Source organism: Palaemon carinicauda, chromosome 37 (genome assembly GCF_036898095.1).
Source record: "Palaemon carinicauda isolate YSFRI2023 chromosome 37, ASM3689809v2, whole genome shotgun sequence".
Classification (NCBI taxonomy): domain Eukaryota; kingdom Metazoa; phylum Arthropoda; class Malacostraca; order Decapoda; family Palaemonidae; genus Palaemon; species Palaemon carinicauda.
The window spans coordinates 48786074-48803916 of record NC_090761.1 but is presented as its reverse complement, the minus strand read 5'-3'; the positions used below and the strand labels follow the sequence as shown (position 1 = coordinate 48803916).

General features: G+C 41.5%; 1 protein-coding gene across 1 annotated transcript in view; it reads right to left on the bottom strand.

The window, feature by feature from the left end:
- Positions 1 to 14632: 14632 nt before the first annotated feature.
- The window catches only part of LOC137629304 (dnaJ homolog subfamily C member 17-like), a 40502-nt gene continuing 37291 nt past the window's right edge, over positions 14633 to 17843 (bottom strand). The window contains exons 5-6 of the mRNA XM_068360562.1: positions 15134 to 15208; positions 14633 to 14912 (exon numbers count right to left, since the gene is read on the bottom strand). Coding sequence (XP_068216663.1) covers positions 14688 to 14912; positions 15134 to 15208 — 300 coding nt within the window. The 3' untranslated portion in view covers positions 14633 to 14687. The remainder of the gene's footprint in view (positions 14913 to 15133; positions 15209 to 17843) is intronic.

Genomic DNA, 17843 nt, shown 5'->3' with positions numbered 1-17843 from the left:
TAGCTTTCTAAGGAATACTGGCTACAGTGATACTCCCAGAGAATTAACCGTAGGTCTCTAGAATTCTAACTCCTGGCGCGAGTATCCTTAATATATCTTTAATGATATCGCATAATGCCAGGGGACGTATTTTTTTATATGACACATAGCAATCTTCACCCCGAATAGGTTTAACTCTGAGGGGGAAGAGTGGCAAATGAAAGGGGAGTCGTTATCAAGGTACCCGGTGGACCCCCTCCCTGTACTACTACGGCCTACCATTCCTGGTCTTTTTAAGAAAGAAGGGTGGGTCCATCAGGACAACATGGCTATCTCACCCAAAAATACATTTTTCACTTTGCTCAAAATCCGTTTTTTGGGCTCGGCCATGTCGTCCTGATGGGAGATTACCAGAGAATTAACTTGAAAGTACCATATCTGTGGGTTTGTATAAGTGCCTTTACTTTGAATGAGTTCCTTAGATGATCTCCTAGACCTTTATATATGACATTATCGTTGTTTGTCATATCCACTAAGTTTGGAACTAACTTGAGGCTTCCTACCCTCTGCAGGGAAATTGTCGACTTCGACTATAAGGATTCAAAGTTTGTATTTCCGTAGGAACATGAGGGAAACTCCTTTTGAGATTACCTGGTTGTGCCTTGGAAATCATTACTATCAAGGTATCTATTTAGGGAAAATAGAAAAACTCTGGAATCTTTTATTTTATTACTGAGGATAAAATAAGACGCAGATACATTTTTTTTTTTATTTTCATAAGCAAAACAAAATAATAATAATGTATTCTGAGAAGGAATCTAGCCTGCATATATGAACATCATGGTTATATATATATATTTTTAACCTGTAAGGGAAGAATATACATATATCAATTCATTTGTTAAAATGCTACTCAATAATGTGAAGTTAATTTGTTCAGTTTCACTTAGATTTTGGATATGCTTCAACACTGTGTACAAATGTTCGCACGGCACTGGTGTTATTGGTTAGATTCTGCACCTATATAGAACAGTCCATAAATCACCATAGTAATTTTCACTAGAAGGTATTACACTCGAGGGTGCTAACACCTATTCACCCGATACACTGTTGAGTCCCAAAACAGTCCACTGTTCATCGCAGCACTAGACGGCAGGTTTTATGACACTACCTGCCGCCACCACAAAGTGTTTTATCTCGTACACTTGCTTCGCATAATGTTTATAGAAGACTCTGGATGATTTCCACCCCGTATATGAGCGGAGCCTATCAAAGTACATATGTTGAAAGAAGTTCAACGAAGAAGCAACTTTTATTGGATCGTGACCTGCTGGTGTACTGTCAGGATCCACTCTCCGAATAAAGTAGGTGAATTTAGCCCTCAGTTGTTTTAGGGATAATTTTGATCCTGAGGTTTTGCCTCAGAAGAGCTGTCCCTCCTTGAAGTCTGAAGTTCTTTGAAGATAGACCTTACGAACTCTACTGGACATAGAGAGACATCTTCCTTCAGAGGGCAGATTCTCCAAGGACCCCACCTTTTGGTGGGCAGCTCGTTTTTGGTGAGAAAGGTAGGATCACGGAAAAGATTCAGATCTCCCGTTTCTGTGAACTGAATATGGCCTTCATTCATGGATAAGAAAGAATTTGACAGAGATTCATCCCCCTCTCTTTCACAATGTTCATGTTCCTTTATGTCTGTGCCACCTCCTTGGATGAAATGCCCCCTTCCATTAGAATAGTTGCTGGTGTCTTCTGTGGTTGGTCTGTGGAATGTGGTAGCTTATGTCTTGATATGGTTGTATTAATTTTCTTGCTCTTTTCAACAAACCTGTTCTTGTATGAGCAATAGACATTTTCAACACTCAATACACTTGAGCAGACGCACAGCAACCTCTTTGTGAACAGCCTGATTTTTAAGGAGGTTGTGCAGTGGCACAGACACATTGACCATCAATGAATAAGGAGTTTTTTATGCTCCTATACTAAGTCGAACAGTTTTGATACATTCTTGTTAAATGTGTGATGACAAGTGGTATTCAGTGCATGCTGGAGATGGCATTCTAAGTGTAATCAGTAGTGAGAGTACTGAGGACGTTGGTAATACACCCAATTTCATGGTACAATAGTTCACTCTGCTACAGCACTAGCATTTTCTGTGACTCCAAAAACGTAGTGACCTCCTGGGGCCCTTTGACACACGCTGAATGGTTTGTTCCACTTTCATATCATCTATGACAGCAAAACACCAGTTTGGACAATCATGAACAACCCACTGTCCTTTTGAGAAGTGTCAATAGAACTCAAGATGTGTGAACTCAAGAATCTTGATTTTTTCTAGGTACCGCAATCCGTAACGTATGAAGTTGATGCAATCCCATTCCAAAGATATTGGCATAGAATCTTCAACACCAGCAACAAGTAGGTTCTAGTTTCCTTCTCTTTCAAAAATCACAGCAGGGTTACCCAGGTATATTTGCCCTTGGATTTTAAATGTGAGCATAAATCCCAACTCATTCACAAATTCTGCTCCAAATGAAGCCATCTGGAAAACATTATTGTATTGTAGTGTGTTTTCAAGAAAAATTTTTGAATGGTAGGATATACCATTGAGAAGTTTTTTTTCAGATATTCAAGAGGTTCAACTAACAAAGTGAGTCTAATTTTTCCTCCACTGCAATACAATCCAGGAGGTACATTCTTCCATTTCTAAGCATCACAGCAATTTATATTGTTGTGACATTAGGCCAATTTGTACTATGTTTTCTGTTTCATACGGGTATCTTGGATTATAAGTGAAGGCACCAAGACACTATTGTACAGCATTAAAAGGACATGCTCTTGCTTCTGCATGCATGACTCTATCAATATGGCAACTATTCTCAGCTCCTTCCGAGGATTCTTGGTTTTGATGGACAGTTATTCTTGTTGGTTATCCTGAAGTTGAGTTATTCTTTGATTTCTTGATTCCTGATTTTTTATAACTGCTATTCTTTGTTGATTATTTTCAGCGCGAGAATTTCTTTAGTCTTCATCCTGTGCTTCAAGTCTAGTTGCCATTCTGCTTGCATTAGTGTTCCTTCTTAAATTTACCTGCTTTTTGTCTTCTGCTTCACGTCTACCTGCCCTTCTGTTTTAATTAGTATTCCTTCACAAATTCATCCACTTGTCTTCTGCCTCACATCTAGCTGCCATTCTACTTGCACCAGTATTCCTTCTTAAATCCATCTGCTCATCATTTTCTGCTTTATGGTTAGCTGCCATTCTACTTGCATGAGTCTTTTTTTTTTTTTTTTGTGCTGTCTCACACCTAGCTGCCATTGCATTTGTTCCCCTCCATACATTCCTCTACACTTTTGTTTCCTGCTATCTTTTTCTTTTCACTGAATTCGCTTTATCAGATATACCGAATGAGAACCTCTTTTTGGGTGGCATCATTTTGTAGAAAATTGAAAAAATATAAAAAATACAAGATTTAACCATTAAATATTCTGTAGAATCTGTTTGGGGGGTATCATTCTGCTTGCATTGGTGTACCTTCTTAAATTTCTCTGCTCTTCATTTTCGGCTTCACGTCTAGCTGCCATTCTGCTTGTATTGGTGTTCCTTCTCAAATTCATCTGCTCTTCTTATTTTGCTTGCCATTCCTTTTGCAATAGTGTTCCTTTTTAAATTCATCCACTCTTCGGCTTCTGCTTTACGTCTAGCTGCCATTCTGCTTGCACTAGTGTTCCTTCATAAATTCATCTGCTTTTCATCCTCTGCTTCACGTCTAGCTGACATTTTGCTTGCATTGGTGTTCCTTTTTAAATTCCTCTGCGCTTCATCTTTGGCTCCACGTTTAGCTGCCATTCTGCCTGTGTTAGTGTTCCTTCTCAAATTCACCTGCTCTTCGTCTTCTGCTTCACGTCTATCTGCCATTCTGCTTGCATTAGAGTTCCTTCTTAAATTCATCTGCTCTTCGTCTTCTGCCTCACATATACTGTAGTTGACATTCTGCTTGCATCAGTGTTCGTTCTTAAATCCATTTGCTCTTCATTTTCTGCTTTATGGCTAGCTACCATTCTACTTGCATGAGTTTTTCTTTGTTCTTACATGTCTCATGTCTAGCTGCCTTTCTTCTTGCATTTGTTTCCCTAAAAAAAGTCCTCTGCTCTTCTATTACCTGCTATCTTCTATTCGCCGAATTTGCTTTATCAGATTTACTGAATGAAGAACCTCTTTTTAGGTGGCATCATTTTGCCGAAAACTCAAAAAAAAAAATTATATATATACATGTAAATATACAGTATATATATAAACAATATATATATATATATATATATATATATATATATATATATATATATATATATATATATATATATATATATATATATATATATATATATATATATATATATATATATATATATATATATATAATTGCATAAGACAACCATTAAATATTCTGTAAAATCTCTTTTTGGCTGGTATCATTTTGTAAAAAAGTGAAAAAAATCTAAAAAAAAAATTACATGAGACTCAACCATTAAATATTCTGTATGTTTTTGTACATTTTATCACATGGAAAAGAAAGAAAATCACTGTATGCTATGTGTGTGGGGACAACACCCAAGGACCCCCTTTTCAGAAAAAAATTCAAATTAATATAGCTCTAAATAATGCTCTTCATATTTAGCCAAATTTCAAAGAATTGCCAAAGTTCGGACTTTGACTTGCACTCCTTCTCAAACTCCCAAATGCTCTGTTGTAAGTTTTCAATTTGTCCAATAATGGCTTCAAACTGTTTTGGACAATGTTGGTTTGCAGCAGGTGTTGTTTGTAACATCTCCACCTCTCACCTCTGCTAGCTCTGCCCTTAGGACGCCACAATAACTGCCACTGGAGCGAAAGAACCAGGTCCTCCACAATCAACATCTCTCCGAGAATACGAACATAATGGCTACCCTTCAACACTGACGCTATCACACCAGGTCCAAATACAGCACTCTCAACTAATGTGTCATCTGGACCAGATCCGTGGAGTAGTTTGCCCTGACACCTGGTTAATAGACATTGGACCTGTGTACTATTTTGATCTCTAACCCAAATATCTTGTTCCTGTGAAGGTTGTTGTTGGTCTGAAGGTAGGTTGTCTTGGCTGAACTGTTGCTCATGAGATAATTTTCCTTCCGAGGTGATATCTTTATCTTCGAGGGGCTGAATAAGCTCCTCTAGACCTTCAATACTACTTTTGAAGAGCTTATGTTTTGGGATCTTGAATAGTGATGCTAAAAATGTGAGAAGAGGTGCTGGCATCACTGTTCCTTCCTATGATGCCTTCAAGTCATTATGGTCACAGAAACGGCCCTGCAATCCAAAATCAACATTCATGAGTGACTCTCTTAACATGTTACCTGTTGCTATCATAATGTCCTGATTCTTCAACTTGATGGCTAGGTCAGCAGCCGTAATTTTAGATGAAAAAAGTAGGTCAGATTCATTCACTCTACTGTTTGAAAAAATTCTAACCAAATCCCCATAATGGAAGAGGGTCAACAGTTTTCATATGCTGATTTTGAAAGGCACTTGTAAGAACATCATCTTCCTTCAACAAACTTGAAGCCAACTCTACAATATCATTCATAGTGCAACACTCTCCTCCATCAGAATTTTGTCAATATTTGGAAGAGCGCATGTGAACTGCACATGCTTAGTATTAGTGGGAGCAATTCTTTCTGGAGTTACAGGTTTGACATCATGTTCACATTTACGCATGTAATTTTGACTGCATAGGTGGTGATGATGTATATCAGCAGAGACAATGGATTTAACAGAGCTCCCTTCATTGTCTCTCTGTTGGTCTGCAATGTGTAAAAATATCTTTATTTTGTTCTTTAGCTCCAATTAATTCCTTGGCATTCTTATACTCGCAGATTCTGAATTTTTCACAACATTTCTTGTGTCCAATATTTCCACATATAACACAGGCCAACAATATTGGGTCTTTCTTGCAACTAGGAGGTGTTCAAGGTACACTTTCACGAATGGTTTTACTACATGTCTGAAAAGAAACAGCAGAAAGTAAAACGTGAGATCCAATTAGTAAAAGGGAAAAGGGAGCTGTCGACAAGGACCATAACATGCACTAGCTATTATTACTATAAATGCTTAAGGGGGCCATTCGGAATGCCAATATATGGGGGTATAAGGAAGAAAAACACAAAATCCTGAAAAAATTCACTGAGCTTCGTATGGCAATGGAGAATGCGTATACGAAATATTTTATCAAAATTCCTCTTACTTTCATAGTTATAGGGTAATTTCTTTGCTTATTGTTAATTTTGATAATAAATCATCCCATTTTAATGTAAAAGAAATTGTGAACAATGGCATCTTTATAGCTTCCACGAGTCACAAACCATGTATTACACGATGAAATTACACCCTTCAGTCCTACCACAAACCTCATTGAGAGTACATGCGTGAATTTAACCTCTGGCATTCACTCATTTTTAAGTTTGTTTTTCTCGCTTTCGGAAAGAATTTTATCATTTCAAAGGGGAAAAGACAATTTCAACATCATGCTAACATAAGGAAGAAGACAATTCACTCTATTACGAGTTCAGAAGAGGATAATATCGGTAGTGGGGAGAGAGAGAGAGAGAGAGAGAGAGAGAGAGAGAGAGAGAGAGAGAGAGAGAGAGAGAGAGAGAGAGAGAGAGAGCATAAAGAACCAGCCGTTTTGCCTCACAGGAAAAAAAAGCAAGATATTGAGCAAAGAGATCTTCATTTAAGATTAGATTATGATAAATAACTTTTTCTTTTATTAATATCCAAAAAAGAACAGCTTGACTGTTCATATGACTCACTGTTTGATACTCACCACACACGTAGCCTACATTTACATATAGTGGAGTATAGTAGTAATTTACATACAGTATTGTACTGTATAGTTAATAAAAAATACTATATATCATTGTAATATTGTAATGTAAAATGTAGACAATGATACTGTATTTAAGATTAACTAAGTCTATAAATTTTATACAAAGATCACTAACCATTTTTGTATGAAGTTCTACGCAGTCTTGAAGCATAGTGCAACTCCTGATGCATCTTCTCTTGCACAGTACTGTATGGAATCACACATCTACAGTACATTACCTGGTATATATAAACAGTGTACAGGAGTATGTACTCCTGTATACAAATATGACAAATTTAGAGACACTGTAATGTGTATTTTTCCCTAACTACAAAAAACCTGGAGTTATTTATATGGATATTCTTTCAGCGGCAGCTGGAGATAGCCATTAGGCTTTAAATGCGAGGTGGCAACCCTGCCTAACCGCTTAGCAGGTAGGCAGGGGTGGCTGGGGGTACCCAGTCACCTCTATATATATACTGTATACTCTCACAGCTGTGAGAGACGTCCCTTTTTATTGCCGGTAGGACTTCTGGGGGGACAGGTGATGGTGGGCCAATTTATATAAATAACTCGAGGTTTGTATTAATTGCAGAAAAATACAAATTATCTCCGAATTTGTCATTTGATCCCATACTAACAAACCTTCCGTTATTTATGTGGATGATTCATGGTCTAGGGAAAACTGTGACACCTCGCTGAAATATACAAAGTGAGTACAGTGCAGCCTGTGCAATTTAGTAAATAGAGGTTGTTCTTTGTATGAAACGTCCGAGTTTTTAAATAGGATAAACAACCAGACGTACCCATTGTTTCCTCACAGAAGCAATGGGGATGTGGACAGTATAAAATTATTGCTTATACTAGGCTACTCAAGGGAAGTAATAATTACCTGCAGAGCTTGAAGCCAGCTTGCAGAGGTACCCATGGCGCTATAACCCAAGAGAGGGGAAGATGAAGGAAGGAAAGCCAGACATTCTTCTCATTCATCCCAGTCTTAACCCGGGTAGCCAAAGCCCTCAACCAACTGCTACTTTTCCATTAAGGAGCTTCAGGTATCTTAAACAACATGCTGAGCAGTCACCACAGGAACGATAGAGCCTTCTATGGGTCACGTCTTTGAGGTAACGTGCTGTGAATGTGGTTTATCTTTTCCACGCACCAGCTTGGAGGACCTGCAACATGGAAAAGTTGCGTTTGAACGCCATGGAAGCACTAATTCCCCTGACGTCATGAGTTCTAGGTCGACGAGCTTAAGGAGGATCTGGAGCCAGGGCTCTTTTGATAACCTGGCAAATCCAGGAGGATACTGTGTTCTTTGTGATCCTCCTCTTTACTCTGCATGAACTAACAAACAATGATGTTATTCTGGGCTGCAGTGCATTTAAGATAGTATCTCAAACTCCTCACTGGGGCAAAGTAACAACTGATCTGGGTTGTTGTTTACAGAACAAAGAATCAAAATCTGAAAGGGCCCGAATCTTAAGTCCAGCCCCCCAGATTTTGAGTCTTAGCAATAAACTCAGGGACAAGGCTCAGTGTCACTTCTCCCCATCCCCTTGAATGGGCAATGTCATATGAGAGGCCATAAAATTCACTGACTCTCTTTGCCGAGGAGAAAGCCAGCAGGAATGCCATCTTCAAAGTGAGATTTCGGTCAGTTGCATGGCATAATGGCTCGTAGGGAGGTCCTTTTAGGGACCTCAGTACGCGAAACACGTTCCAAGGAGGAGGCCTGATCTCTGACTGGGGGCAAGTGATCTCATAGCTCCATATGAGTAGAGAAAGCTCCAACAAAGAGGAAATGTCGACTCCTTTCAGCCTAAACGCAAGGCTCAAGGCTGAGCGATAGCCTTTCACTGTCGATACTGAAAGGAGCTTTTCCTTTCGAAGGTATACAAGAAACTCCGCTATTAATGGAATGGTGGCATCGAGTGGAGAGATATTCCTTCCTCGACACCAACCACAGAAGACTCTCCACTTGGCCTGGTAGATCAGGGCTGAGGACCTACGCAAGTGTCCGGACATTTGTTCTGCAACTTGTCGTGAAAAGTCCTTCTGAGCGAGGAGAAGCTGGATAATCTCCATGCGTGAAGTCGAAGTAACTGCACAGTTTTGTGGAAGATGTTTGTGTGTGATTGTTTGAGTAGATCTGGTCGTAGAGATTGAGTTCTCTTGGTCGATCTACTAGCAGTTGCAGGAGATCTGGAAGCCACTCTGTGATGCCATAGCAGAGCTACAAGGGTCATCATTAGATCTTTGGACGCTCTGGTTTTGTTGAGCAGTCTTCTCATCAGACAAAACGAGGGAAAGGCATAGAGCCTGAGGGTCCAGGAATGAAGAACGGTAAAGCGGTAGCTTGCTATTCAGAGATATTGCGAACAGGTCTACAGTCGGGGAACCCCACAAAGTCAGGACTTTGTTGGTTATCTGATGATTCAAAGACCATTCAGAGCCTACTATCAGAGTCGCTCTGCTCAGATTGTCCGTGAGCATATTCCTCTTGCCGGGAATGAAGCGAGCTGATAGAGCCACCGAATGTTCTTCTGATCATTTGAAGATCTTTACTGCAAGATGGCATAGATGCTGTGAAAAGGTACCGCCCAGTTTATTTATGTAAGCCACTACTGTGGTATTGTCGCTCATCAACACCACAGAGTGACCTACCAGCAACTGTTGGAACTGATGAAGAGCTAGGTAGGCTGCTCTCAACTCTAGCAGATTTATGTGCTGGTACCTTTCTGATTCTGACCAAAGGCCGGAGGTCGTATGATGCAGCAGGTGAGCCCCCCACCCTTCTTTTGATGCATCTGTGAAGAGCATCAAATCCAGAGGGGGAACAAGAAGATTCTGGCCTCACTGAAGGTTTTCGTATACTAACCACCAACTCAAATCCATCACCTGATCCTGAGTTATGGGAACTCAGGTGTCCGGTAGGTCAGAGTGTTGATTCCACACGGACTTCAACTGCCGTTGTAGGGATCTTATCCTGAGGCTGCTATTTGGAACAAGAAGGATGAGAAAGGTTAGATGGCTTAACAGACTGCCAACAAGAGGCTGGAAGAACTTCTTTCCTGAGGAAGGGAGCAGCCACTTCCTTCAGCCTGTGTACTCTTTCGCCTGATGGGAAGAATTTCTCTAGGACGGTGTCTATCATCATTCAGAGGTATACCAGTCTCTGTAAAGGTTGCAGTGATGACATAACAATTTATCAGGACACCCAGATCCTGACAAAACTCGAGAAGCATGGCTCAGTGACAAAGAAGGGTCGCCTCCGAATTTGCTAGGATCAGCCAGTCGTCCAGATATCTGAGAAGACGGATGTCGTTCCTGTGAGCTCAAGATAACACTAGGGCGAACACTTTGGTAAACACCTGAGGAGGTGTCGCGAGACCGAATTATAGAACCTTACACTGGTATATCTTTCCTTCGTGAATGAATCTTAAATACATCCTTGAAGACAGATGTATTGAAATCTGGAAGTAAGCGTCCTTCATATCCAGTGTGCACATGAAGTCCCTTGGACGTACCGCTTGAATGATCGTGTCTGCTGTCTCCATTCTTAAATAAGTCTGTTAGACAAACTTGTTCAGAGGGGAGAGATCGATGACTGGTCTCCAGCCTCCTGTCATCTTTTTCACCAGAAAAATCTGACTGTAAAAGCCTGGAGACCTGTCCACTATCACTTAGAGAGCACCCTTCTGCAGCATGGTCTGGTAGGTGTTGAGGATTGCTATTTCTAGTGGGAGTGGCCACCTCAGCCACCTCCCTTCTTTCTCCTGAAGGACTTAGACCCCTTCTGTCACTTGGACTGAAAGGGCCGTTTAGACACCTTTGAATGTCCCGAGGACCTAGCAGTTGACTGGTTATAGGAAGGTGCAGGCTGAGGCCGAGAAGACTGGGAAGGTCTACCAAAGGACCAAGATGTCATGGCCCTAAGGAGGGGAGAATCATTGGATGATTTCCTCCATTGCTCAACAGCCCTCTCTATCTCCTCCGGAATAAAGAGAGAATAACCCTCGAGGGTGGAGTTCCTCAACCGAGAAACCTCCACTTTCGGCACCTGCTTATAGAACCTTCCTATGACGCTATCCCTCCTCTTGAGTATGGCATTCGTCCACAAGTTGACGACATGGTGCGATAGGAACTCAAGAGTCCGGGTACCTGACAGTAGGAAGGACTTCAACATCTTTCTAGCTGATTCCTTCAACAAGTTGTGGGAACAAACCATGACTCCTAGTGATCCTAACCATAGGTCCAGCCATGATACAGCCTGCATGGCATACTTCACGCCTCTCTCTATGTTTAGAATTTCAAGCGCCGACAGTGAGGCCGTCAAAGAGGAGAGGGTCTGAGTGGAGGCACCCTTCATTAGGGACTCTATCGAAGAGACATGGTAGAGTGTGGTTTCTCTTCGATCTTGTAATACTTCCTTTGTAACACAAAAAAAAGTGATAGAGACAGAGAGGGGGAACCTGCCCTCAAGGAACTGGAAGTTCCAGCTATCTGAGATAGACTTCTTCTAGGCAGCTGTCAGGCCTTTGGACCAGGGCAAGGCTGCACTGGATGGGAAAGGTTTCTGGGTCTCAAAAATCTCATCCAGCAGCATATCCTTCCCTTCCTGGGTGGTGGAATCAGGAATAGATAGCCTGTTAATAGCCCTCATACAGGTGAGAACCTTCCAACTGGTATGTTCCGACTCTTTCCTCTCCTGTTAGGAGTGATAGTTCAGACTGGCCACCTTTGGAAGATTTTCAGCCTCCAAATCTAAGGGATCGTCCACCTCCAGGCTCACATCCAGAGCCTGGGGTAGATCAAGGTCGTCAACTGAAGCCGTGGAAAGACCCGTCACTGGGGACCGCGTCTGTGCCTCAGCCTCCCTTCACGAGGTACGTTCCTCCGCGATCTTAGAAGGTGGAACCTGCGAGGCCTTCGAGGACTTAGATAAAACCTTGGCCTGAGGAGCTGGGGGCTCTTCCTCTGGAAGAGGACCAGAAACTGGTCCTGTGGATTAAAGAGATGGATTGCGATCTCCCTGTGCAAACCTATGTCCCTACTCATCCTAGGATGGATGATATCAGCGTGAGGTGGAGTCACGCCTTTAATCTGTCTCCTCTGCTTCTTCGTAATGACTTTCTTTACCTTCACTGGCATGAAAGGCATGTTAGCCATGTACGAATCAGCAGAGGCTTGGCCTTCAGCACGCGATCGGAGTGGAGGTGATCTGCGCACTTTTTCTGCCGTCAACCTCCTTCTAGGGTCCTGAATCCCAATTGATTAGCTTGATGAGGATTCCAAAGGTACCTAGGGGTAGCCCTGACTGGAACAGTCGGGGGTTGAAGCGCTGGAAGTGTCAACTTCAGAGCCTTCAGGATATCGCCCATGAAGGTTGATGCCCACGGAGAAAGCTCTGTCTCCCTAGAATCCTAGATCCATCCACCTTGGAGGTCCCTAGACGAGTGTCTCCTGGGTGAAACCCTAGCAGGATGTCCAGCTGACGGAAGAGATAACCTCTGAGGCAGAGGAATACATTCCTTTGAATGCAAAGGAAAGTCTGGACTAAAAGGAACATTTGCAAACTTATTCGGTGGCTCCTACCCTTCTGGGAAAGGTGTTGGTCTTCCACTGATGGAAGACGTAGAAGGGCAAGAGGAAGGTATTGGATTCGCACTTGCTCGCGCTCCCGACACATCTACTTGCAAAATGCTCATGAAGTTCTCTGATTTGCTCGTGAAATCGCGAGATTCACGCGCAAACTTGCGAACTTCATGCGTCAAAAGACACGTTTTACGAGCAGATGTGCCATCAAAGAAGAGGAAGGTTTCACGACATCCTGCTGCCCCAGAGGAGCACCTACGTATGACGAAGTCGGTAGAGGAGGCCTCTGAGTAGGAACTGCTCTTGAAGGAGAACGTGCCACATTGGGACGCGTCTCCACGCGTCGCATAGGTGAGTGCTTAGCTAAGACTCCCCTGGCTGTGAAATGCACTGAGGGTTTAGCTGGATGCCCATCTGGAGAGTGTCAGGCTCATTATCAGGTTCGGTCCGAGGTCATTTGGAAGGTCTGGTTGAGGGGCTATGTGGTAATGGACTGGTCGTACATCTACTTCTACCTCTAGATGAGGCACGTCTACACCTTGATCGCGAACGCACGGTTCGTGATCTTGATGTTCGTTGATGCGAGCGTCTAGCTCTTATTCGAGAACAGCGTGAACATCGCGAGTACCTATTTCACGAACGTGAGTGTCAGTCTCGCAAACGAGCAGGTCGTTCTCGTGAAAGAGCACGTCATTCTCGTGAACAGTACACTCGTGAGCGCAAACGTCACCCTCGCGATCGTGATCGTCATCCTTGCGAGCGCGAGTACCGTCCTCGTGATCTAGATCTGGACGATCTAGAACACGAGCGTCTAGACATAGGTCAAGACCTGTCTCGTGATCGTGAAGATCCCGATCGCGAGGCTTGTCCTCGTGAGGAGGAACACCTCCTAGGACAGCATTGAGACTTAGAGTCTTGTAAGCGCAAAGCTCTAGAGCATGAGCGTCTTCTAGGCGAAGAACGCTCTGATTGCGATGACCTACGATCATTACGATTTTCCGGCGAGGCAATGGCGATGCTTGACCCCTAGCACTGCAGATGGAAGGCACGCTTCTTCCCAGAAGATAATCACCTGCAACTTGAAGGTTCTTGTAGGAAAAAACAGAGGGTTGAGGATTAATGGACGATGAGGCACCAGGATGGAGAGATGGTTCACAGGAGGTCGTTGGAGAGGCGAATTCGAGCAATCACCTCGTCCATGCGTGGAAGGACCAGGGTAAGGCGACAGATGGACCTCACACAATTCCAGAGCATGAGATGTCGACGGCTCCGGAGAAGGTTCCCTCATGGCACCACGCTGAAGAAAGCAATACAGCTCCTTCTTCGAAGGTGTCATGAAATCTGTAAGGACGACCCCACCTGAAATAAATCTGCAAGAGAAAAAGGTTCACCAGCGACTGGAGGAGAAGGTGCTCCTCTAGGGGAAGCAACAACCCCCCCCCCCAGTACCCTCGGGTTGCCTAAATGAAAGATCTGCGCTCCTGCTCACTCATCCCTCGTGAGAGCGTGAGCGAGAAGGAGCCCTTGAAAGTGATTTGGGGGTGCGGGAAGAAGAACGCGTCCCTCTCACCCCTGAGGGAGAACGATCGCACTTAACCGGAACAAATTTTGTTTTACATGTAGCTATATTAGACTACAGGTCCTAAATACTGTGTTTAGGCATGCCCTTATCCAGCCAGAAGCTAGTCTCTTTCACCACAGGCCAAAACATAAGTTTGTTGAATAAGAACATCTTGGTTCAAGCTTTGGGACAATTTGTAACATACTTAGGTCTAGATTGGACATTTTAACATTTACTTTTATTCCTGTCACTTTTGATAGTGTGGGTAGACCATTTGTCATTCAATTTGAAATGAATGCAACAGATTTTAGAAAATAAAAATATCCAAACAAAGCTTAACTTGTAATGAATAAATATTGTACGTATGTGATAGTTTTTTTCTACATGATTCATACTAAACAACTATAATACTGTAAATATCTTATGAATTTTTAGAATAAATGACCACTAACATTAACATGGGCTATTCAAGCTAAAATATCTGAATTTTTCTCAATTAAAACATTTCACAATATCTTGAAGAAGAAAGAAACTACTATACATACTATTTTTTGCATACATTAGTAAAAAAAACTTTATTATAAAATGTAATATTTTAATTATTCTACTTTCTACACCAGAGTATCCCAATTGTCCCTTCATTCACTTCATAGCTTCTTCTTTTAAAATTTCTTCTATTAACCGACGGCGTTCATCTTGTCTACGAATATTCATGTCAGCAATTGATTCATAATCATAATTGCCACTTTGATCCTTTTCCTCTTGAGGTATCTCCTTATGTTCAGGTACTTTTGGAGCTTCTGCTTTGACATGAACCACCTCCAGAGGTTTTCCAATTTGTCCTTTTTCAAACTGAACTGCCATATCCTAGAATATGAAGAAGAATATCATATAAAGATCTAGAAAGCCCTCAGTAAAAAAAAAAAAAAAAAAAACACTAGCAAATTCACAAGAATCAATTATCTAAAATAAAAATCTATACTTTTAAAATTACCATATAGTAGAGCAATAATGTTTGAAAAACTATTATGTACGTAGAATGAAATTTTAGTTAAAAAAACCTGAATTAACATCCAGATTCAATTTACCTTGAAATTCGACTTATTCATCCTTGGCCCAAAGACTGTCACCCAAAAGTCTAATTGAAATCCATCAGTAACAATCTAGGACAAAGAAATCATGTAGCACACAAAGGCAAATGCATAACCTCCATCCAACTTCAATGATTTCAGTAACTATTGAGAAAGAATTATCTAGACTACTGCCATATTTTTAAAACATCATACAATTTGGTTAATATATATTGAATGCTGGGAGATAGACCACTGACACATACAGTATAAGTCTAAACTAAGAACCTATATTGCTGGAGACTGAGAAAAAGCTGTATAATGTTTATGCTTTACTACTGCTATCAGCACACTGCATAAAAGACATTTTTGTGAGCAATAAACCACTATGAGGTCAATATACAAAGCAATGAAGGACAAATGTTAAAAATTGTCAGATATTTAATATCATAGAAATAACTTAGTCTGACCACCAAGTTAGTATTCTTAACTCTCATAGCATGGCTGGCTTGAATGGTTTAGTACTGTTATATCTTACTTGATATACAGTACTGTATTACAGGCCCTGAAAAAAATGTAATGACTGGATGATTTGTAAAGATTGAGGATTTGTCCAATACTTGATAAAGATACATTGAGGTTTGAAAACTGAAAAATAGTGAAAATAAGCTCAATTGAAATCTTGCTTTGCATTGTCTACATTCTATGATTAGGACATGTGGAATATTCAATAAATACACATCTGCCAAGCAAGTGTGAGTGATCCAAAGAATACATACATATACCAAAGGCACTTCCCACAATTTTGGGGGGTAGCCGACAACAACAAAGAAACAAAACAAAAATGGGACCTCTACTCTCTACGTTCCTTCAGCCTAACCAGGGACTCAACCGAGTTCAGCTGGTACTGCTAGGGTGCCACAACCCAACCTCCCACATTATCCACCAAAGATGAAGCTTCATAATGCTGAATCCCCTACTGCTGCTACCTCCGCAGTCATCTAAGGCATCGGAGGCAGCAGCAGGGCCTACCGGAACTGCGTCACAATCGCTCGCCATTCATTCCTATTTCTAGCACGCTCTCTTGCCTCTCTCACATCTATCCTCCTATCACCCAGAGCTTTCTTCACACCATCCATCCACCCAAACCTTGGCCTTCCTCTTGTACTTCTCCCATCAACTCTTGCATTCATCACCTTCTTTAGCACACAACCATTTTCCATTCTCTCAACATGGCCAAACCACCTCAACACATTCATATCCACTCTAGCCGCTAACTCATTTCTTAAACCTGTTCTCTCCCTCACCACTTCGTTCCTAACCCTATCTACTCGAGATACACCAGCCATACTCCTTAGACACTTCATCTCAAACACATTCAATTTCTGTCTCTCCATCACTTTCATTCCCCACAACTCCGATCCATACATCACAGTTGGTACAATCACTTTCTCATATAGAACTCTCTTTACATTCATGCCCAACCCTCTATTTTTTACTACTCCCTTAACTGCCCCCAACACTTTGCAACCTTCATTCACTCTCTGGCGTACATCTGCTTCAACTCCACCATTTGCTGCAACAACAGACCCCAAGTACTTAAACTGATCCACCTCCTCAAGTAACTCTCCATTCAACATGACATTCAACCTTGCACCACCTTCCCTTCTCGTACATCTCATAACCTTACTCTTACCCACATTAACTCTCAACTTCCTTCTCTCACACACCCTTCCAAATTCTGTCACTAGTCGGTCAAGCTTCTCTTCTGTGTCTGCTACCAGTACAGTATCATCAGCAAACAACAACTGATTTACCTCCCATTCATGGGCATTCTCGCCTACCAGTTTTAATCCTCGTCCAAGCACTCGAGCATTCACCTCTCTCACCACTCCATCAACATACAAGTTAAACAACCACGGCGACATCACACATCCCTGTCTCAGCCCCACTCTCACCGGAAACCAATCACTCACTTCATTTCCTATTCTAACACATGCTTTACTACCTTTGTAGAAACTTTTCACTGCTTGCAACAACCTTCCACCAACGCCATATAACCTCATCACATTCCACATTGCTTCCCTATCAACTCTATCATATGCTTTCTCCAGATCCATAAACGCAACATACACCTCCTTACTTTTTGCTAAATATTTCTCGCATATCTGCCTAACTGTAAAAATCTGATTCATACAACCCCTACCTCTTCTAAAACCACCCTGTAATTCTAAGATTGCATTCTCTGTTTTATCCTTAATCCTATTAATCATTACTCTACCATACACTTTTCCAACTACACTCAACAAACTAATACCTCTTGAATTACAACACTCATGCACATCTCCCTTACCCTTATATAGTGGTACAATACGTGCACAAACCCAATCTACTGGTACCATTGACAACACAAAACACATATTAAACAATCTCACCAACCATTCAAGTACAGTCACACCCCCTTCCTTCAACATCTCAGCTTCCACACCATCCATACCAGATGCTTTTCCTACTCTCGTTTCATCTAGTGCTCTCCTCACTTCCTCTATTGTAATCTCATGGATATCATTATTTTAATGTGGCATTCTTTTTTTAATGAAGAACATCCCATACCAAATCAGAGTTTCATCTGATTTGATTAATTATTGTCATATCAATTATTCTACAAAGTCTGCAATTTATCTAATATGATTGATTTTAGCAACAGCAATGAATCACTAACGGGAAA